This window comes from Trichoplusia ni, chromosome 7, assembly GCF_003590095.1.
Source record: "Trichoplusia ni isolate ovarian cell line Hi5 chromosome 7, tn1, whole genome shotgun sequence".
NCBI lineage: Eukaryota > Metazoa > Arthropoda > Insecta > Lepidoptera > Noctuidae > Trichoplusia > Trichoplusia ni.
The window spans coordinates 5,039,100-5,064,026 of record NC_039484.1 but is presented as its reverse complement, the minus strand read 5'-3'; the positions used below and the strand labels follow the sequence as shown (position 1 = coordinate 5,064,026).

Below are 24,927 nucleotides of genomic sequence, written 5' to 3'. Positions count from 1 at the left end.
CTACCTTTATACTTTTAAACATAAGTTAGTTATGGAAGATACAATCGCAGTTATAATTGCAGGGCGGTGCGGCGAAGGCAGCCCGTGCGAACAGCTGTGCCGGGAGTTGCACGACGGGACGTATGAGTGCGGCTGCGGGCCGGGCTACGTGCTGCATGTGGACGGCTATGGCTGCTTAGGTAAGAAGAAAACTTCGTAAAATTCATATATCCTTTCGCGGGTCTACTGGAAGAGGTTTCTTTAAGAAACAAGCAGTACTTTTGTCTACCTTTTTCATTATATGTCCTACTTTTATTTGTGTGTGTACAAAAATGGTTAAAAAAAATAAACAAGAATTTTTAAAACATATGGGAAGGTTAAGATAAAGCTTCGAGAAAGGGAAGAGAAATATTTACAGATAAGCCACGTAGTATTGTTCACTGATGGCCGAATGGTAAAGGTCACCATGCCAGTCTTACTGGGCCCTAATTCAGCCATTTACTTTGCCGATTAATGAATGCATGTTCAGATTAAATTTGACACTATAATTTATGTTTGTACGTATTTTGCCAACACAATAATTGGAAATTCACTGTATTGACAGTACGCCCGTACTGAAATATTTGTGTGATTTACAAATGCTTGTTCTTGTAATGATTTTTGGATTTAAGAAACCGGTTCCCAAGGATTTGTTGTGTACATACAAAAAGAGATAAAACAACTGGAAATATAAGTTACAATTACATTTTCTGGATGCTCCGAAATAATAAAAGACTTTATTGTGATTAAAGGCTTAGTTTTAGATACAGCCCTAACTGTATTTTATTTAACCTACACCCAACTATTTCAAACAAGAAAATCTTCGTGTGATATCAAACGCCTCCAATTTCATTCCAGTAATCTTAGGTATCTATGTTTACGTAACCACAATAAATTCGATTCAGGAGACACAAAATGTAGCTGAGAATATCATAAAGGCGTACAACTACATTTGTGATATGAATCGATTTGAATCGTGCCCGATTTCTCGATTGTCTGTGTATAGGATTGATGGAATCGCTACGTTTATTGCATCCATTGGAACTATGGAGTGTATAAAGAGTTCGAGCGCTGTGTTTATTACTTTGAGCAGAACGTTGTTCTAGGCTTATTTTGATAGATTTGAAAATGAGTAATGTTTTGAGAAAGCTAGCTGATTTATATGTTCATACAAACAATTTCTAGAAATTTTATGGATGAAATATAGCATAGCATTTTTGCTTCAACTTTCTGAATTTACCCTTTGTTTGCCTCGAACATCTTTCAGTTAGTAACTTGTCACTCCTTATTATAAATCTGTTTAAAAATACTATGGAACAGAAAATCGAAATTTTTTAATTAGCAATTTGGTCGTCGCTTTCGGACTAAATGTCCAAATATTTCCGAGTTTCTTTTTCCTATTTTTAAGTAGGTATGTGGTATCTACAATTTTTCTTTCTCCCACAGAGTTAAACGCAACGCGATCAACAGACACCGCCGACGCAGCTGAAGACGTACTCTACCAAAAAGACGTATCCTTCTCAGCAGAACTAGAAATAGCGCCGTCCAATAGACTTAGTAAACCTACTGTAAGCTTAAAACATATCGACGAAAACAGAACGCAAAGACTTACAACCACACTGCCAATAGTTTATAACACTAGGAGCACACTTAATTATACGTATACTGGTGAGAAATCTAAGCAAGTGGACGGTTTGAAGAGTTTAATGGAAGATGGAGTTAGTAAAACTGATCTGAATATCATAGCTGATGAAGAACGGGACAATTTGTTTGAAACGAGTGATTCTAAGGTGACGACGCTTGGGCCAAGTCTGGAACAAAAAGTAAGTTCACGTTCATTGAATATGTATTTCGGTTGAGTAGGGTCTGGTCTAGATAGGCTGACATTAGTTTAGTAGAATATTGAATTAGCGAAGTAACCTTTCTTTGTGCTTACTTCGTGGCAAAATTAATTATGTACAGAAAATTGCTTAGTAGTTACGTATTTAGTAACTTTTCGATTGGAAAGATTGTTAGCATGGAATCTTCATAATATGATAAGATTTATAAAAAATACTTTTATTCAAGTTAAAAGTAGAAAAAAATGATTTGTGCCACAGCAAGGTTAAGCTTAATTTAACAAATTCACCTTTGCTGTTTTGCTAAAAGCTCATAAAACTGAACAATGCCGAGTGTCATTTTAAACGCCTACTATTTTCTACTCCTTCTTTACCTGATGATGCCTCTATTCTTGATCACCAGGTACCAGGAGCCACAGCATCACCTCCATGGACGGCAGCAGTGGAAGCCTGCGACTGTGAGAGTTGTAGCAACGAGCGGTGTCCGTGCGCCGGCAATCCTAATACTTGTAAACCAGGTAAGATTGCAATACCATACATTCTGCTTGACAAAGACTGTAATATGATACTTATGTACTTTTTGCTCTGTGTCTGTGTATCGCATTAGAAATTTGAACAGAATTTACACTTCGACAGAAGACATTGAGGTTAGTAGCTATTAAATTAAACGATTAAAGTGCCTGTGTAGTCGACAAAATGATTTATAGTTTATCAAAAGTTTTTAGTTTCACGCTATAATGTTTCAAACAACAATAAATAAAAATCACATTTTTCAATAGCAGCAATTACGTATTAGAATTTCACAATTCATTTCTTGGAATGAAGGATAAAAATCGTGTTTCAAAAGCACATTCACAGTAAAATTCTCGGAATAGTGCAATGATAAAAGATCCACATGATTGCAAAAGTTCGCCATCGCAAATTCCTGATCAGGACAAATATTTTTATGGTATTCAGAGTTTGAATTTTTCCATATTAATTGGGACGAAATGTGAACCCCTGTGCTCGGAATTTTACGAGGGAAAGTGCGAAGGTTTAATTTAATTTAGGGAATGCTGTGTCTTTTTGCGCTTTTATGCTCCTTTTATTTGATTAAAACAATGTATAACAGAATATGGCATATGAAATTGCAATTTAATAACACGTTTTTGTAGGGTCACATTTTGAAATGAATGTTTTAAGGATATCAATATATATTATAGGCAGATATCGATATTTTAAAATTCATTATTGAAAATAGTATATGTTCAATAATAAATTTAAAAATGCTTGAACCCTCAAGTCTTTAAATATCAACAACTTCATCTTTAAATAACAAAACACAATCGAGTTTAAAAGTCGGTAGAACAGAAAATCTCTCTAACATCTTTCATTTCAAAGTAAACCCAATGAAAGCAATTAAAGTAGACCTACAAAAGATAATGGGCAAAGAGTTGGAGCCGACCAATAGGGGCTCTCCATTTTGAATTATTGCCGTTCGAATTGTTTACAAACTTAAGATGGCGGGCATGCCGCGTTTAACGGTCTTGTTTCGGTATTAAAACGGTGGTTAGGCATTTGGTAGAACAACTTAAATGAATTATGGACTTGGACAAATTAATGGCCAAAAATTTGTAACTGGAATTTCGAATTTCATTTTATGCGTGCACTGCGATACTTCAGAACAATTAGAGCACTTGCAAATCCCTTTTTCGAGGAGGAGGAATATAGCAGGGTACAAACACCTCCTAAGGTGAGACGATTGTAACTTTGAAAGTAAAACGAAGCACGGTATATAGTGGTATCTCTCTTCCACAACTGCAAGAACCTAACATTAAGAGGTCTTGGTAAGGCCCTACTCCAGCCCGCTTTCAAGATTGCCACCGCACGCCTTAGACATTGCTTTCAAGTTTAACTAACTAAACCCAACTTACCTAAGCACCTCACAATCGGTTTTTCGAAGTCTAGGAGAAACTAGTTGAAGTTCGTATCGTGTTTTACTAGTGACATACAGACACAGCTAATTATAGAGGTTTTAGGGGAAAACTAAGCTGGTTGCAATTGAGAATGGGGTCTAGATGCAGATAAAATGGATGATGAAATTGATGACGGTGAATATGATAATGAAATAATGGGCAAGGAAACTCACTCATTGCCATAACCAAGTTTCTACTTCTAAAGATGTTAATCCAACATGCATCACAGTCTATCGCCGTCTACTGAGTTGAGCACAGTCATAAAGATATTCCATTTGACAACTAGTGGTGAAGAAAATATATTGATGACAGGAACCCACAAATCTAACTGGTTTCAACTGATTGCCGCCTAGGACAACTACCTAACTTCTAAAATCTCTCTACCCGGTCATACAGTCAACCAAATTTTCTGGGTAATTTTATTTTATTTCTAAACATGCTAGATTTTTTGTACTTAATTTTATGGATTAAGTTAAGCTCGCTTAAGATAAATAAAAAAAGCCGATTCGACATAAAAAAATCGAGTTACTCAGAATTTTGCGTTCATTTTCGTCTAAGACTTGTTAAATGCCAATTTAACGTCAGAAAATTTAATACAAAATTCAGAAAAGTGACTTTCATGGAATTAGTGATATAGCAGCAGATTTGTAATTCGATATTTAACGAGGATTTATGTAATCTGCTGCTTCTGACTTTGAGTTAATTATAGAAGATGCAGAAAGTGACCAAGGAACCATGGATGGAAGGGAACATGAACAAATAAAATTTGTGGTTAATACGAGGTTGGAACCTAGGAAAAAATGAGATTTTATTTAAGAGTTCTATACCCAATGCGTAAAACTAAACTCTATAACTAAGAGACCGCTGTCTTTCTGTCCAACCGTGATATATTAGACAGTAGACATTTTCACAAATGCAAGGAATAAAGATTGAGCTAAAGCTAAGCTGTTACGGTCATAAATTTGATTTAGTGTATTTGTATGGAACCCTTAGTGTCGCAAGTTGGACCCGCTCTTCACCGCAAAAATGCAAATTGCAAATAGGTATGATCTCATTTTTTTTTAAATATAAAAATATCTCAAAGATACTAAAAAGAAGAGCAGTTTAACATTATTCAACTAGTAAATTTATGGAGGTTTATTTAACCCATAAACGAACGGACTTTGCATGGGCTGCGGGCAGCGACTAATACTTATCCTCCTAAAAGAAAACAAGAAATTTCGGACCTCAAGATTTATTATGTAATAACTGTATGTAATATTAAAGGGTATGGGATATATTAAAAACATAATAACGTAACCTTTATGATACTGGCAAGGACACGACGATTTGTTGGTAAGGTTTACCATCCTTGTTTTATATAACAACCTCTTCCGATAAAATAAAATACAATAGTCGGATTTTGAACTTCACAATTGCATATCATGAAAAGTTAAAAATTATTAAAATAAGTATATTTTCGTACCTTCTAAAGAGCTTAATTCTTCTAATGCTTTAATAGGTACCCATTCCCAATGCAATCTTACATAAAAACTACCCCATACTCGAGATAGTTTTAAGCATACTGTACCAGCAGCACGGCAAAACTATAAAAATATTACTACAGTCAACCATTACGTAACAAATGTACGAGAAATATTCTCGAAAATATTGACGGCAGAAAATATTTTCGGTTGAGCCGTCAAAATACTTGCGCAATAAGAACCGAGGTCGCCTGGTTACTGTCAATTACAAGGGAAAGAGAAATTGATTTACCAGTTAAAGGTGCTACTGTGGAACTAGTGCAGAAGGTGAAATACATAAGATTCAGATATTGAGTGATGTGATTCGAATAGGGATGACGACAATTTTCTTTTCCAGTGTCCGCCTTGTAGTTTATTGTATAATAATGAATATGTATTTTTTAATTTGTCCCGCAAACATAAATTGATCAAATTACAGTGAATGAAACCTACGCGTGACCTACGCGTTGTGAACGATTGAGAATGAATTTTACAATATCGTACCGTATCCCCACCTAGGAGATGGATTTTCAATGATCTAACTGGGTTATTACATTTTCTTTTTATACTATACATTCGAATTTACACATCTTTGACAGTCGTTACGGGTTGTGAAGCGCTTTAAGTAGGACTAATGAGTATCGTGTTGCCAAGGTTACTTACGCAGAAGTCTAACAACCGGTCTAAATAAAGGGTATCTTGTTGGCCAGGTAACTGTGTAGAGGGGGTCAGATAGGCAGTCGCTCCTTGTAAAAAACTGGTCAGCTGGTTAGACTGGAAGCCGACCCCTACATAGTTGGGAACAAGGCTAGGATGATGATGATATTCATTTGAAATGAAATCTTTACAAAACTTGAACAATTCAAGAAGATAAACTGTGTGTTATTTAATAAGCAAAAAACGCTGCGATTGCTGCGAAGCGCATAATGGAGAAAGTTAAACTTGTTTGATAAGCGACTGTTGCGTTTAGCCTAGGAGTCCTGACTGAGGTTTAAATATTCCCAATGTATTTAAAGTAAAAAATTAGAACTCTTTGACACGATTACATATCAACCCATATTAGTTATATAGATGCACTGCTAAGCATAGGGATATCAATAAAAAAAACGGCGAAACAAATCGGACTAGTGACACTAAGGGTTCCATACAAATGTATGTTCTTGTATCTAAAAATATATGTCGCCTATGAAATTCATGATGTAACCAACCTTTGGCTTATCACGATTCATGAGGTACAGCCGGACGGGCATACAGTAGAGCTGTATTATTAGTAATAGGCTTCCATTTTAACCCTTTGGATAAGGAAGCCTGAATATTCTGATATACCATCTCCATCACACCACACTCACCACCCTCAGCACTGCGCATTCAACCCAATCTGGCTACCATTTTCAAATCTTCGAAAAACACAAAATTTATTTCCAAAACGAATCTAATCCCGATGTCCATTTATTTCCGTATTCTACATTTTCACTTCCTTTCATTTTCACTTCTTTTCATTTCTCCAGAATAGTATTTCTACCTTCACCTGCAATACGTCTTCAGCCGGTTATATAACTGGAACCGGAAGGCACACGGCCGCCATTACCAACGGACCGCTTCCGGAACACACCCCAACTTCCCCTAACTTATCCTTGACAGTTGTTATTGAGTTCCTCGTACGAACTGATGCGATTATACCGAACTTATTTTAATTTAAACGTTGTTAGTTGCATTTCAATATAAGTTTACGGTTATCTTCGAGATTATTGATTTTGGATGATCGGGTTAATACAATTTGGGATCGATGTAGTTGGTTGGAATAATAAAATACTTGTGTGCGAAACTTGCTAAACAAAAATTAATAGATTCAAATATCTAAATACCCACGTTTTTAAATTATTCTAATACTTAATCAAAGTCACTGAATCGATTAATTGACGAAAACTAAACCAATCCAAGAAACAAATAATACAACGGTTTAAAACCCTCGAATTCTTCCCTAGAACTTCGACAAAATCAAGCACCACCAAAACTTTACTGAAATCACAACTTTTGACGCGAAACTACGGAGCGTGAAGTGAGGGGCCCGATTTTTCGATTAGCGACCCCCTTCGACCCCCACTGATCCCCTACTCCCTTAATCGACCCTCGAAGAATGCAGGCTTGAATTATATTAAGTAATACCAAGGGTCCTTGATCTACGGGTTCGGCTCTCGTACCCTAGGTGACGAAAATAGCTGAATTATCTACCTCACCGTCTCCATCACACGATTTTGCAAACTATTGGAATTTCCATCCACCTCAATTCTAGTTTCATTGGACGTCAGCGTTGACGGGTTAATTTTGTGGAACAAAATACACGAACAATTTTTTTTCGTTCATGTTTTTTTGGAGTTCGAACGGTTTAGATGAAAATAGCGCTTAGTTTCTAAAAGTTTTGAAATTGTTTATATTGTTACAGGTTGAGGGCAAATTAAAATAGAGTGGTTATAGGTGAAGTAATATAAACCTTATTTGCAAGTCAATTACGTGTACGATGTATTAAAATCTTCGGGGTTTTCTGAGATACCTCCATAATTAAAGTAACGCATTACAATTCATGAAATAACTACACAAATAAATACAAATGATAGAAAATCACTTATTAATAGGTTAACTCTTTTCATATAGTCAAATTCTGTCTAAATTATTTTTCCTCATTCCTCCAAGATTGCCACATAGATTCAATTATGTCTTACAAATAACTAAAACAAAAAGAAGCCAAGCTTCTTAAATTGCGACCTATAATTTCCAAGATCAGCCTTATTCGGTGTACAATAGCAGGCAAGCCATGACAAACGGTAGCAGTCTGCGTTTATTGTCAGCGTGCCGTGTCTTTCATAATTAAGAGGTCTCATCTCGCCCCAAGGATGCCTGTTTTACGACAAAATTACTCAATTTTACCCGGTGTTACAAATGTGAACACATTTGTTCTTGGAAACCATTTTGGTATTATTGCTTTGTTAAAGTTTCTCATTTTTGTTGTGAATTGTGGGTTTTCTTTTCATTGAACATTTTGAAGGATGATGTCTCTTTTTAATTTGTCTCATTTATACCTGCCTTCTATCTATCTATCTGCCTTCTATCGATCTTGTAGGATTCAGTCAGCGTTTGCAATGTAAGCGCAAAAAATGTGTTTTTTTACGACCTCGCATTAGAAACCTCAAAATTGTAGCCTATGTGTTATTCTGATGTATAAGCTATATTGTGGTAAAGTTTCATTCAAATCCATTCAGTAGTTTTTACGTGAAAGAGTAACAAACATCCATACATCCATACTTACAAACTTTCGCCTTTATAATAGTAGTAGGATTTGGTGGTATTATAATCATATTTCCTTATGAGATTTTCCACATATTTTTTTGTGCGTGAGACGGTGTTTTCAAAATAAAAATCAAAATCGGAAGTTCAAATAGGCCGATTTCCAGACACTTTTAAAAAGTTTCAGTGGTGACTCTAGTTGCACGGTTCCAAAGTGTCATTCTTATGGAAAAAAAACCTGTAAAACTCCATAAGTTACTCTTTTAAAAATCATATGGCTTCTCAAATTACCAATTTACTCCTCTTAAATTTTTTGAAAAATAGAATTCACATTCTGTAATATGCACAAAAATAAGTGAGCAGTCTTTTGTTTGAATATAAATAAACGTTAACGATATTAATATATTCAGAGGTAATCCAGACATTATAAATGCACAAACGTTCGCATATCATACTCCTGCCTTGTCAAAGAAAACACCTCTATTCTTAAGGATTTAAGGTTGATTTTTGCAAACCAAACTTTCAAACTTCACGGTATAATGTACGTAGATCGAGTTAATCCACGTTATTGTGTATACAAAGACGTGTTTGTCGTCAAGTATGACAGTTTCAGAACGACACTTAATCTCGTTTCTAACCGTCTGTTTCTATGACAAATCTGGTCTCGTGACGTCATCATGTGTTAGGGAGGATCCTATGTGTTTAGGTGTGCATTTGCTGTGGTATATTGTCTAGTTAGAATGTATGGTCGAGTAACATATATTATAAAAAAAAAATCCCAAGTTTATTCCCTTGAGCAATTTTAAGCAGCTCTTAAGCAGCGTACAAAAAGACGAACCCGCGATTTCAATTAGGCTCATATTAAGGCCTAATTGAAATCGCGGGTTCGTCTTTTTGTACTGAAAAAAGTCCGTATAAAAAGGACGAAGAATGAAATGTCAAAACAAAAAAACAGCTGTGGCAAACGAACGAACGGACAGACAGCGAAGCCTTAGCAATTCTACATGGTCTGATAAATGGACTAGATGAGAATTACAGCCACAACTCAAATAACAAGACCATCCCATCCACCCGATCACTTGAAATACAATCTATATAAAAGCAATAAAAACAACCATTAACACAGATATAAGAATATCAAAGCAAATAGTTCCCTCATAATAATGACAAACAGTCCCGGATTGTATGGTAATACTGGAAGGGACTCTGTCGGAAATTGAACCGGCAATGGTCCGGAAGATGATAGGAAAAGGCGAAGATGGCGACTTAATTTATGTGTGCTTCGAGTATGTTATAACTGGCCCCGGTTATCTAAAGACGGATGAAGGTTTTAATAAGTAGGATGGACTATAAACTATTGCGTTATGAGAGCGTTGAACGTAATAGAAGGAGCTAAATGTCCAAGTACTGCTTTTGACAATGTTCTGATTGTGAAAATGCTATGGACATTTGTAGGGAAGATTAAAAGTGTATTCGCCCTTTCCAGGCTACTTAGAGTCATTGAAAATTAGAAACCTGTCAAGTGAGAGTTATACTCGCGCCAGTGAGGGTGTTGTATCAAAATTAAAGTAAATCGGTACGGTAACCATTAAATTTTATTCAATCTTTATTTTGAGTATTTATTGTTATAGTGTCAAAAGATATTTATCATCTATGATAACTCAATGTCTAGCTAACACGGGTAACCTGAAATACTGCTTGCATGGACAGACGAACAGACAACATTGCCTTAGTAACAGGGTTCCAGGGTTTGTGTATGAAGGATTGCAACGCATTGCCATACACCGACACAAAAACGCGGATGACGTAGCACGGCGGTTCAGGTTTCGTCAGTAAAAGTCTGACACTACCCATTTCCTCCCCCGTGGGAGTGGGTGTCCATGAGGATTCCCCCGCCTAAACAAAAAAAAAAAGGGTTCCAGGGTTTAACCTTTTGGGTGCGGAACACTAAAAGTAAAATTCCAGACAATCAATTATACATTTTCATGCTAACTACCTACAAAACAGCCCAAACAATATTAAGGAAGTAGGCGCAATGCTTTCAGTACTTTAAAACCTGTTCCGTTACAATGAGTTATTAAATCACTTATTCAATTGTGGAAGCGAGAGGTAACCAAGTATAATGTAGCGTGGCATCTCGCTTCCTCACCAGCAAAACGTCGCTATCCTGATATTAAACCTCAAGCTACAGGTACCGGGAAATCAGATCTAAAATTCCAAGAAAACAAACTTAAAGACAGCAGAAGTGAAACGATGAAACTTTTCTAAGTACTCTTGTTGTTTTAACACCAGTTAGAAAAGTGGAAATATTCTGAGTCTGCCTTTTTGAGGATACTTACAGCTAAGGTACTGAAAGTGCTGAAAAATGTGTTAATATTTTCTCTTTGTTGTTTTAGGCTACACGTATCACCTAAGGCTGGCTTTTTGCGTTAACTTTAAGCTTTATTTGGTTTATTTAATGTACTTTTTGAGTTTGTTCAGGAAAAGAAAAGCTAGAAATATTTTGGCCGGGTGGGTTCTTTAGTCAGTGCGATTTTCTTTTTACGCTATTTTGGCAGTAACGCAAGTGGTAAGACATTTAACAGTAGTGCGGTCTAGTGCGAACCCAACTTGGCGACATTAGGGATCCGTACAAGTAAGGTAAGGAAAATCAAATTGGTTAGGTAAAATTAAATTTGAGGAAGAGTAGATAGATCAGCTAATGAGTTGCTGCTGGAAGTCCTAGAAATGTCAATTTGACTATTTGTCACTTGACGGTGACAGATACAGGTTGACAGTTACGATATACTTAACAAGTATCCTTGCTCTATGGTTGTCCTGTAGAGACCAAAGACATTATATACTCTACTAGCGTAGACTGACTGACTCGGGTATTAAATCCGCTTTATCACTTATAGTATAAATAAATAATATTTATTTTTATTTTGAAAACCCAAAACAATGGTCTTCAACTAAAACGTGAGGCAAACATATTATTTTTCGTTATATTAATAAAGAATTAACAAAATCGGTTTATTCAGCAAATTCTGAGGCGACAAATATAAAAAAAATACCGACGATATGAGAACCTCCTTTTTGAAACCGGCGGATAAATAAATACCGCTGTTTGTTCAATGTATTTCTTTTGTCCACAGATCAAGTATCCACCCCCCGTTTCTCGGGATCCTCCTGGCTCGCGTTGCGGGCTCTCCGCGGCGCGTACAAGCGCGTGCGAGTCCGTATACGAGTCCGACCCGAGAGAACTCGCGGCGTGCTACTTCTGACGGGGGAACATGATGACCTGTCCGGGGATTACCTAGCGCTGATGCTGAGGAATGGGCATGTTGAGCTCAGGTATGGGAAAGATTGCTTTTGAGCTACCTTAGATATAATGAGACATTAAATACCAGAGTCGTTGAGGTCACCAAGCCAGACCCACTGTTCGTCTGGTCGCGCGATGGACAAGCATTTGTGTGATCCACGAATGCTTGTGCTGAGTCTGAATGTCTTTGTGCATGTGATTTGTATGTTCTTGAAACCGACACAAGGATTAAATTCTTTACTGTGGGAATCGTTTTTACACGCGGAAATTCAATCGCAGTCAGTAATTAATGACGATGAAACATTGAGTATCTCTCCTCCTTTTTTTTAATTGGGCAACAAAAGGAGATTTATTCAAATCTATATCTATACTAATATATAAAGCTGAAGAGTTTGTTTGTTTGAACGCGCTAATCTCAGGAACTACTGGTCCAAATTGAAAAATTCTTTTTGTGTTAAATAGACCATTAATCGAGGAAGGCTTTAGGCTATAAACTATTACGCTACGACTAATAGAAGCGAAGATACAATGGAAAATGTGGAAAAAACAGGGCAGGTATAAATCAAAACTCATTATCTTCTACCCACGAGGACGAAGTCGCGGGCAACAGCTAGTAATACCATATAAACGAAATTAAAATAAAAAAAACTTAAAAACGATCTTATGTGGGTAGAAATCGTGGCACTCAGAGTTCCATACAATAAGTCAAAAAATAAGAAAATTATGATAAAATATTTAAATCTCATAGAAAAGATAACGTTAGTGGAACTCTAGTATAATTATGTGAACATAATTAGAGTATTATGGTGTAGTATAGTGATACTTTTCATTCTGTAGCTGAATGAACCAGAACTTTTCTTCATCTATAATTGCCACTACAATTAATGAAAGTCGGTTACCAATTGTTTCTTTATCCATTGTGCAATGGAACAATTCAGATGCACTCGGGATCGGATACAAGACAAGATAGATGAATGTTCAAGATTTTTAGAGAAATAAATTCTGGTGTAAAGAGGAAAGTGAACTTCGAGAATAAAGAAATAAATAATGTTTTTCGTCCTCAACGTAGTTTAATGCATATCATTGACTAGCTGTTGCCCGCGACTTCGTCCCCGTGGGAAGAAGATATAAGTTATGATTAAGGTATACCTGCCCGCTTTTTTTTCACGTTTTCCATTATATCTTAGCTCCTTTTAGTCGCAGCGTGATGGTTCATAGCCTAAAGCCTTCCTCGATGAATGGTCTATTCAACACAAAAATTATTTTTCAATTTGGACCAGTAGTTCCTGAGATTAGCGCGTTCAAACAAACAAACAAACAAACTCTTCAGCTTTATATATTAATATAGATTACTTATTTTGCTTTTTGCTAGTAAGTTACAAAATACAGTAAAAGGAATGTATGCATAACGTCACTTCTATCTATTGTTGTAGTTTAAAAATTACGAGCCCTCTCTCTACATCTTTGAAGCAGTTTATGAGACATCTTTTACTATCCAGATGAAAGCAAAAAAATTGTTACATTTTACTTACCCTTGCTATGAATAAAATACATTTTACTTACCCTTGCTATGGTAGTAGTATATTTTTATATCCAGGTGTTTATTACTATTTACTCTTAATTAATTCAATAGTGTACTCAAATGGTGTTTTATTTTCCTATCCATCAGTGGTATTTAATGTAAACAGTAAACGTTAATTAAATTCAAACATGAATGTAATGTTTAATATGTTATAATTATCAACGTACGAGTATACATAATTAAGTACATAATTATGAAAATTACAAATCCTCACTGACAGAATTTCATATTACAGGGAATCTAATTATTACGTTATTGAATACTTCATGTTTTATGACGTACAGATTTATCAGTCTAATTTACAGTAATGCAGCTACAAACATATTGCAAATTTTATTCAATAATTCTATCAGAGAAGCTCCCAAACTAATAGTGTTGATTGTAGAAGGAGATGCCACTCTACAACGGCTCATGTGCTAACTCGCTTCCACACCGGCAACTCTCTTTTTTTAAGGATCCCCATATAAGACGGATATTTTATTAGCCGACAATGGATTTGCTAGCTATAGCAAATAAATAGACGAGTTGGTTGTGAGTGAGCACACCAGAGCAATACCGACATTCAAATGCTCTACTTGGTTATTGGGTATCCGTTCTCTTTTAAAAATGTAAGCTTTAAATCGGCCCATAGCTCGTAAGTGGCTTACGGAGGCGGTCAATCCAGCCATCCCAATGCACTCCAGAAGGACAGAAGTCTGCGATGTTCGCAGTTGATAGTTTTTAATCGCATCGCTGCATCGCTCGATTAAGCGTAAGGCCGATACAACAATCGTATAACAAAAAATCTGTTACAGTAAAAGTACCTAGAATATAGTGATAGGGTCCCGACTCCTGACAGACCCTCATCCTACACAAAAATATGTGTTGAAATACAGCAATAGTCCCTAAATATTTACCTTCGCTAACCTCACCATAAACCGTCCCCATAACGCATGGGAGATGGTATCGGTTTATCGTTACCGTAAGTGGTTCATGTTTGTTTTAGTAAAGTGGCCAACCCATGAGGGTTGGGGTGACAGGCATTACGATAGAAGCATATTATGACATGAAATTGACCGTAGAGGATGATATAATAAATGATTTGTGGAAAAAGCACTAAGTCTTAAAAAAAACTGGTTTGAAATAAGGGAGGCTAGAGGTAGAGATTAACTGGTTTCAAATGAGCAAGCTTTTAACAGTCTAAATCTGAGACAGCGTCACCACACAAGCCGATCATTCCAATTCTTGTCAGCCAGGATCAATAGACATCACATATAGTAGGTATCCAATAAAAAGTAAGCAAAATCTAGGAACTATTGACAGACTTCAAACCCGCAACGAAATTACCTACGGTTACCGAGTATTAAAAAGTATCTTAAAACCTGTTGCTTCAAAGTTTATCACGATTTAAAATAATCTTTTACCACTACTGTTGCACCATTATTTAAAACAGTAGATGCAAAAAATATATATTACTTACCGACTTAAGACACGATCAATAAGATTCGGGCAATACGTGTCACCATACACAAGCAGAAAAGTATTTACATGTCAGGTATGCTCAATAAAACCAGCCATTAATATCCCGAATTTCGATTCCAATCTCACAATAAACTTCCCAATATATTCAAGATAATAATATAGTTATATGTTCATTACGTGTATAAATCACCTCCCAGTATTAACGTAATGAGTACCGAAAATACAGTTTTCAAATAATTGAAGCAACGCGCTGGAAACTGCATAATTACAACACAATTTCTCATTATACTGCTAAAATATTCTCACCGAATTCACTCTCTATATCATTATTATGAATATCTAAAATTAAATCTAATTCCTAATTATTAAAGCTGTATAACACGGATTAATCACTGTTCAATATTGATGTGTTAAACAGTTATAGGGTAGAAGCATCAGCAATTAAGATGCAATATTCTAATTTAGTGTTTTCGATATTTTTTTTCTCATCCCTATGATTGATAGTTATTGTATGTCACAAAACGAATCGTTAATGCTCGGTTAAAGCAACTTCGCGGAAGTCTTTTTTTCGGATTCGAAATAATGTTGAACTCATACTCTTTGACTCTGCAGCCGTAGAATTACGCAGTGGTTTTAGCTGGTTAGTGCCTTCTTTTTCAGGGCCATAAAAATCCATCATTATTTCCCCTGACAAAATGGTGAGATTAACCAGTCAAAGCCTGCAATCAGCTTCACCATCATCATGATCAGCCCATATTCGTCCACTGCTGGACATACGCTTCCCCAATTGCACGCCATCGAGATCTATCTTCGGCTTAAACATATCGATCTAGTTATAATAAGTTTATACTTACTCGCCATTCGTGGATCGTTGCAATACATTTTTTGAATACATTAGCTATCGAAAACTTGCATTGATTCTTTTACAAATACGCAATACCAATACAAATCTGCATCTCCCAAAACAAATTAAATAAAACCATCATAGATCCCAACATAGATGGATTATCAATTTTAGCCTAAACCTACACATACCCTGAATATTCACACTCTGAGCACTAATTAGCAACAGTCAGTGCAGTCCAATATTAATATCGAATCCAGCTTACATTCCATCCGTTCATAATTAGTTAGTATTGTGCTTAATCCCACAATGGAGCTGAGATTAATTTCCCCATTGGAATCTACTATTATATCCTTTGTCCAAGTTCATTTGAAAGAGTCGGATGTATTTATTAGAAACTTGTTCTTATTCTACTGAGCAGGTTTTTAATTAACTTTGAGTATCTTTATATATTTTTAGCGTTCATCGAGTATTGTTTCTCCATTTTATTAAATACAGAATATCTATGAAAGATTAAATAAGTAAGATTTAATAGAAACACAAAAATCCGGACAATTGCGAGTAAATCTCGATCGCGATGCTGATTTTACCTCCATCATAATTGTTAGTGACAGAGACAGCAGAAGTATATATCATCTGTGAAAACTTCAACTGCCTGGCTTCCGCAGTGCCTTAAAAACAGACGGCATGACTTACAAACAGCGATGGATCATTAATAGGGTTCCGTACAGAACATAATCCGTATCAAAACAAATCGCGGCATAGTTCCAAGTGTACTAACCTGACGTCACACTTTATTCCTAAATAAGGCAATGCAGTAAGACATTGCATATCCTTAAAGTGTCCAATTTCGTGCCAGAGCGCTACCTAGTCGGACTGGAGTTCTGACGCTTGCAAAGTTCATTTTATGAAATGACACTTAGACAATTATTCGCGTTTGGTAGAAAGCGATGAATTGACAAATCTAGGTCACGTGACTATACGAAACGAAAATTTCATTTTCATATATTTGAGCGTTTTGCTATAATTATCTAGTGTCAATGTAACTTGACAAGAGGAGGTATTAAGAATATGCTATTGATACTCTTTTTCTGTGTCGCCTTTGTTAGTAAGACGCCATGCCCAACTCACTGTGCATTTCATGTCACCGGTTTGATCCCTGCATAAGACAAACTTTTGTGTGATCCAATGAATGCTTCGTCCAAGTCTGATTATCTTCTTGAATGTTTGTGAAATAAGCTGTGATACAAGGATTAAACTGCTTAGTTGGAAGTAGATTTCTTTTTTGCAATTTTTGACACTAATTCTATCAGTACCACCTACTATATCACCGTATTTTCCTCAGATTCGATTGCGGCAGTGGCGCTGGTATTCTGAGGTCTCCAGAACCAGTCAGACTTGGGCACTGGAACACCATCTCCGTGTACAGACACCGGTGGGACGCGTGGCTCAGGCTGAACAATGGGAAGCGGGTCCGAGGGAGGTCGAAGGTAAGGAATATAATAAAAACTAAACTCCTTAGACACGAAGCCTGTGGAAGATCGAAGTTAAACTAAAAGAAGATTGCAAATACACTAGTTGTATGATAGATCAACGTATTCATTGATCGCTTTAAACAAATCAAAAGTCATGGCAATTATCTGGGCCGACAAGATTTAGTTTGACGTGATAATAGAAGAATACTACTCCCTCCTTATTCTTAACGTTGTCCTCACTGAAGAAAAGGGGTCGAGCAAGTGAGAATATTAGGTCACCTAGTGGCCATCCGTGCTCTGCCGCTTTTTCAATCTCCTCCTATCCCTAGTCAAGCTAAAAAGATTACTTCTTCTAAAGAGGTGCGGATAACATACATTTACTTCCTAATCGTTCTTTTAAAAGTACTTATTACGACAGGTTGCTTATTGCATACCTAATGAACAGTCCAGGCTAACAAATGGGTAAGGACGTAGACCTACAAACTCTGGAACTCCAAAATGTATTCCTAACACTGCTCATTGGTGCGTATCCAATTTATCGTGATTGAAAAATGTGACAAAACTACGTTTTACAGCTCCAATGAGAACGAAAAGTCAAATTGCCTTTTCTGCTTCCTTTGTCCGAGTACCAAGATCTCGAAGCAATTGACCGTGTTGGGTTTAAGTCAGGGGTTCACAATCTAAGCGTCGTAGCACACCTTTAGAATTCAAAAGAAATGGTACATTTATTTCAGACTTTTGCTGAGTCCACCAAGTTTCTTTGTTAGTTGTTGACGTGTTTCAAATAAGTTGAACCTTGAAATACTTGGTATGTTGTTTAAGAAGATCTACGCTGGAAAAGCAGATCTAAAACTAACAACTTAGTATATTTTTATTAAAATAGAACTATCAAATCGTATGTCAATGTTTAAGTACTCAACTCCTCCAAAATTCATCAACAGATTTATAAACTACGCTAGCGCAAGAGCGTTTAAAGTGAACTGTTTTAAAATATTTCATGCAAATATTTTTGTTGATGCACATGGTGTATTATTTATCCATTCGTACTTCATGTTTACTCCTGTTTCTCCATCAATCATCAATGATCTAAATGCCGTCACATAGATTATGTACGATGATTATTACGTCATATAGATTATTGCGTCACATTCACATTTAATAATACAATACTATAATGTTCCACATCTTCCACACAACGCCATCTAGTCTCAAAAAAGCAAAGCTTTTAATTTCGAATACTAAACAACTGATAAACATACTTATATATTTCTAAATACATACAGATATTACCTACACACAGACACAAAACAAATTATCGTGTTCATCACACAAACATAATTTGTCCTGGATGGGAATCGAACCCACGACCTCCGGTATAGCAGTCAGGGTCACTAACCACTAGACCAACAGGCCAGTCGACATTGTTTCCTGAGAACACGCGGAATTGCATACAGCCGACAGTCGGTATCGAGTTCACAGCATGAATGCGATGGACCAAATTTTTGAAACGTGATTGAAGCAATTAGTGCGTATATTTTGAGTATTGTCCTATATTTTGCCAGCCACTACCATTTATAATTGGCCAGGTTCAATACAAATATTTTATTCTCTGCCTGGACTGTAACAAATATATTTCAAACTTACATTTTACTTCGTGCTGTTCTTGCATTACGCTCATGTACGGAAACATTGTTCCATGACCGAAATAATATCCTTTCGTCTAATTATTTTCGACACTAAATATATGTGAAAATCTTAAACTTTGAACTTACGAAGTAATATATTTAGTAATCTGTACTGTAACTTTACCCATACACCTATATAGGTATATCAAACTTCTATCAAGACAGTCAAAAACAGAGGTTATATTGAAGCCTGTTTAGCCATTCCTCTCGGGACTAACGATCTATCATTTATAACCCAAAATCATAATAGCCAGCCGGCCTATAACATCGTCTAGTTTATTCAGGGATAACACAAAACAATTTGCCGGTAGCTTGCTACTAACGCCCGGAAGAGGCAGTCCCTCTCACCTAAATAATTTAGTAGAACGAGAATTTTTCATTGTGTACCCACAATATGTGGGTGGAAAATTATAGTGTTTTTGTTAATCGTTGCTGTAATAAATTCTGTTATAATTAAGCTGTCTATTGACGATGTTAATTACAGTATAATGTAAAGTAACTAACTACATGTAGGATGTCTTACCGTTGGATTAATAGAGGAGTAACAACATTATTATTACACCAAATTACTTACACGTTGACGATTGTAGATTTGAGATTCAGATTTTTAGGAAGTTCTCTTTCGATTCCAAGTGTCACTATTGTCTAAGAATAATTAAGTAACTTCACACATGAAACGATGTCTTACTACTGATGTGGGTTTTAACTTGCTTGAACGATATGCATATAAATCTCGGCCAGACTAGATTGCCACAAGTATCCTTAGTTCAAACCATTTCAAAATAATACCTCTAAGGAAACTCGTGCCACCTCCGCAATAAATGTTTTTACTCACGAAACTTAAATGTATACTTTCATTAGTTCCAAAGTCTTCAATCAACGCTGAAAAACAAATTGCGCCTAAAAACCAGGTAAAATCAACTCAGACACTTTTAATTAATCTGAAGCAGCGATCTCACTTTACAAGCCTGAATAAATTTCAGGAAACTTTTCTAACATCTGTCTTAAAGATTACACAGATCTTGGAAAATTATAAATTTCTATCACTAAGCGAGAATAAAATTTTAATAACGGTATTATCTGGGAAGATTAAGTTGCAAAAAGTGGGAAGTTTCCCTCGGTCAGTGGTTCTAAGTTCGGAACTGTTTAATACAATTGCTCGAATCGAGAGTTTGAAGCGGATCTTGAAACTAGTGGAGATAGAGTTAATAGCGTCGGGCTATCAACTTCGTAATCGTTCAGTTTTTAATACAATCTCTCGTTTGAGAGGATATTGTTAGGAACGGCGAATAACGTTAGAAATAAGAAGAGTTTTGATACTTTATTGAAACTGAAAATTGAGTATTGATTTGATTTAGCGATCAGATCGGCTGTCACTAAGTTAATGTTATATTCTTCAAAATATATTTAATACTGTAATTGGTATCTAAGTTAGATCAAGTTTGTAAGCTCATTAAGTTTATTACATGATGATATCAATATGCCCACGACGTTTAAAGCGGAGCTAGAATACGTGCAACAATCGTACTACGAAGCGGATTCACACGAATTAAGTTATTAGAGCAATTACATACCAAATACCCAACCAAAGAGAATAATAACAACAACTCTATCTAAAAAGACAAAAGATCTCAATTTCTAGTAACTCAGAAACATGCTCCCATTTAATCAACCGTCCATCTGCCCAACAAACTTCGAATAGCTCGTCAAATAATTCAGCCTGGAAAGCAAACACGTTAAGTGAAAGCATTCCCCAGATTCCCAGATCTCCAGTGCCCCACAACAAGTACTAACGCTTGACTTGTCAATACAAACCACCTCTGATGTTGCGTTTGAGGATAGCACTGCATGTGTATCTGTGGTTCACCATACATTAGGAGCATTTAGATCGACTACGGCTGTTTTATCAGATTTATCTCGTAAATATCCTTTAATGTTTTCTTTACAATTGTTTTAGCCTTTGTGTTTTCCCGTTTTTTGTATCGTCTTGAAGTTAGATAGAATAGACAGATGAAGCATTTTAAATTTAGAGAGCTTTGATAATATATACTGTTTCGTAATAAGAGTTTTTCTATTAAATGCCCACATAAAAAAATTCTTGATGATAACAAAATCAAGTACATGAGCATGTTTCGTATACTATTCAATAAAAAATAATTAAGAAGTCAAGCAGCAATCATTACTTGAAGATAGTTTGATTAAGAATATACCTAAATTCATCTTCCTTATAAAATTTACCGCTATTACCCACCCAGTGCCGCATAGCAACACATGTGATAATCAATATCCATAATTTTAATTAAAAAAAAATTAACGTCGTAGCTAGCTCATATAGCAACAAAAACTCCATCCAGCACAGCAACGATGTTATCGTTAATCGAGTTAGCGACAGCTCGATACTGGGTCACAGTGCCACTACGGACCTATTGCCTATTACCGGACACAACTGCAATCCCAAACTATTAGTTGAGAGTGCACGGCGTTACCGTATAGTTACTGCAGGCTCTTACAGCAGAGCCCCAATTCTGCTATTTATATAATAGCCGATGAATTAATGAAAATTTCATTAAAATGACATCAGATATTATTCTTTACATTTTTCTAAAACAATAATTGGAATATATATTCAGTACGATGCGGAACAGTCACGTTCAATACAATGAATTTCCTATCATTCTAAGGTGTATATGAATAGTGTTCTTTTAATCCAATTTCCATTCATTCATCGGCCATTGTAAGGACTGTTTCAGTTTCAGGACTGTTTTTGTTTTGAAGCGAGATCGTCGATCGTCTCGCGAGAGACGTCTCGCTTGCACAGTAAGAGTTTATGAGTGTTCGCGTTACTGGGACAAAATTATGGTTACACAATGTTTAATGTTTAGAACTCCTGGTTACTGAAAGGCTTTCAATTTATCTGCTTTCAAATAGTTCCTATAATTTATTAACCAAAATACCAAGATTGAAGGTTGGACGAATCTGGATGCTGTTTATAGTAACGTGACATTGCAGAATTTGATTTTTGATTTTGAAAATCAATCAATCACAGCGTGATTTTTGACAACTGATAAACTTTTGTGCTGAAGTCTCAAACCTACATGTAGTTTTAAAACAAATTACCATTTTTTTTTTGTTAATATTCCCACTGTCGCCTTTCTAGAAGAAATACTATACGTATGCACAATTTCTCGTTTCATCAAACAAGATTAAATAATTACAGCATTCGATCAGCCAGCTTAATTGGAAGCCTAGCTATCACACGCACGTGTTATTCGATCAATATCGTGCACGTCTTTCAAGGGTGCTCCTAATGTGGGTCACTCACTCTCTCGTATATACCATCCAGGATGGTAGGGCGTTTTGAAAATTATTGTTTAAGATTGTTGCTTTTGTTTATTACGGCTTATGTGTCTAATTAAATTGGGGACAGCCCCCAGTTCCTGTTCAATATATTTCTATAATGTTTGAAATTGCCCCTAATTTCAATAATAGATTCAGGGTGGTTAAATCTGAACTTATATCTGACCGGAAAATAACTGGTCAAGCCCGAGTCGAACTCGCGACACCGACGATTTTGTACGAATAGTCTAAAGAAAGGGATGAAAATTAAGCATTATAAAGTATCTGAAAATGTACTAGTCACCCAACAAAATAACCGTCGCACTCGTATCCGAAAAGTTTTCGCGTATACAGGGTGTAAGGAACACCGTACCACCAAAGTCGCATAATGACTTTAAAATAACGTGTTAATTAATATTAAAGAAGTCGCTACCGTCGGAGATTAATATTTATAGATTTAGTCATTTTTGAGCACGCAATGAATTGGTTACCGCGCGATCCTTACGCTCAGCGTACGTACTTACACGAACTGTAATGTGGTAGGAGGGCGACACTCGGCGACACGATCGAAACATTCGAAACGCGCGCGCATTTTATAAAAATGTTGTGATGTAACGAAAAACAATCACAAAAAAAATACCAATCAATTTACACTATTCTGACTTCAATCTGTGTCTTGTGTATTATTAAATCAAACCTACTCTTACCTTAATCTCGCTCACTTCTAACCAGATAAGGTTCGAAATGTCCGCCATCTACGTGCACACAAATTTTGGCGCGGCGAAAAATCTGCTGCTGAACCCGGGGCAAAAAGTACCGCGTCCAGTAAATGTTCATCGCGAGACTTGCATTGCCACGTGCTTCGCCATAACACATTAGCATGTTGCCATTCTCCCGGGCGGTAAAATAACCTATCGAGCTACTAGGATCGTAATTTAAATAATACACACACAACACACGCACTTATATCACTTAACACAATAAAATTGTCTGCCTACACGATAATTAGTCCGCGAATTACCCGATTGCACATGCACATTCGATTAGCGTAAGGAACAAACTGAGTAAAAATAGGTACTATTTTGAAAAAAGCCGAACTTTCGGTTTTACCTTTGAGTAGTGTTGGACCTAGGTACCTATGATTCTTTATCGATAAATTACATGAGGTCGAAGTGAATATCGTAAAATTATTCTTGACAATAAAGTACTTAACTTAAACCTTTAAAATTGATTAATCACAAAATGTACTTTTGTGTAAGAACATAATTGTTTTATGTGACTGGAATAATTATTCAGCAGTTCGTAGGAAAAAAAATGATAAAAATTTTTAGGTAGGAATTTCATTAGTAGATGATGGATATTAGTAACAAAACAGAGTTTAATTTTAGAAAAAATAAATTATTGTTTATTACAACATGTTTTAGAACTACAGAATTCTAAACAATAACAAACTGTTAATAATAAAAGGTTTTAATAAATTTCGTAGTACGATAAGTTGATAAACGCTGAGAAAGTGATTTTTTATTTTATAACATGGAACCCGTGTAGCAAAAATCGATGTACTATTTTATCCAGTGTCACAGGTACGTCACTCGCCGGGACCGCTGTAGGTGTTTGTCGGCGCGCTGGCGGTGTCGACAAAGGCGGCTAGCGGTGCCTACAAAGCGCGCGGCTTTTTTTAAAGGAATAGTAGGCAGGATTACGAATAATGAGTGCGAGTGCGCGCGCAATAGTTGCGCTATCTCTTATGGTTGACGCTCATGTATTGGTTCGGTTTTGACGTCACTTTCGGTTAGATTTGCGAGAGAGCGATGACCGACGAGTACCTTTACGAATCAGCTGATCGGGAGCAGTTTTTAGTGTTTCATTTACATTGCCTTTTTTCGTGAAAACGGCTTAATAATTACTTTCGTTATGAAAATATTATTGAAATACGTAGGAAAAATGATTTTATGACACATAAAATTAAAAAAACGCGAAAAAAAAATGCAATTTTCATGAAAAGACCGATGAAAAATTCCAACGCAGGGGGGTCTGGAATCATGTCTAGAACTCCAGGTCCCCATAACCGACACGATGTTCCTTACACCCTGTATAAGTGACCGGTGAAACAAAAGACGACTCATATACAGCTGTTCCTTATTCCTTTCTTAATTTTGTATAAGGCTAGTTTCACAGTTGTCCTGGAGATCTATAGGCTCAACTAAGTTCTCTTGAAATTCTCCCTTGATGTCTATTTTCACAAAGAAATACATCATACAGTTTTTGTTATACAGGTGAAAGACAGATAGATACCAAGAGCCTTAGTAATAGCGTACCGTTTTACTCTTTGGGTACAAAATTAACAGAACTACCCCTTTTTTGTTCAAAACGGGAGAAGCTTCATGGGCACCCACTCCCTTGGAGGAGGAAATGTGTAGTGTCTCTTACTGACTAAACCTGAACCGCCGTGCTACGTCATCCGCGTTTTCGTTCGGTTTCGGAGCACTGCTATCTGAACGCTTTGGTAACAGCTGTGAAACCAGCCTTAGTGTACCAAAAGTATTCTCCCGAGTTCCCTGTCATTTTGTCTCTTATTATTTTCATCTTGTAACTTATTACGGCTAGCGTGTGTTGTCCATAATGTATCTTTTATCTCGTTAAGTAGT

General features: G+C 36.2%; 1 protein-coding gene across 1 annotated transcript in view; it reads left to right on the top strand.

Moving 5' to 3' along the window:
* The window catches only part of LOC113495528 (pikachurin-like), a 160,015-nt gene that overhangs the window by 111,318 nt on the left and 23,770 nt on the right, over positions 1-24,927 (top strand). Inside the window, exons 3-7 of the mRNA XM_026874285.1 lie at positions 63-179; positions 1,465-1,841; positions 2,260-2,374; positions 11,730-11,928; positions 17,129-17,273. Of these exons, the coding sequence (XP_026730086.1) occupies positions 63-179; positions 1,465-1,841; positions 2,260-2,374; positions 11,730-11,928; positions 17,129-17,273 (953 nt within the window). The remainder of the gene's footprint in view (positions 1-62; positions 180-1,464; positions 1,842-2,259; positions 2,375-11,729; positions 11,929-17,128; positions 17,274-24,927) is intronic.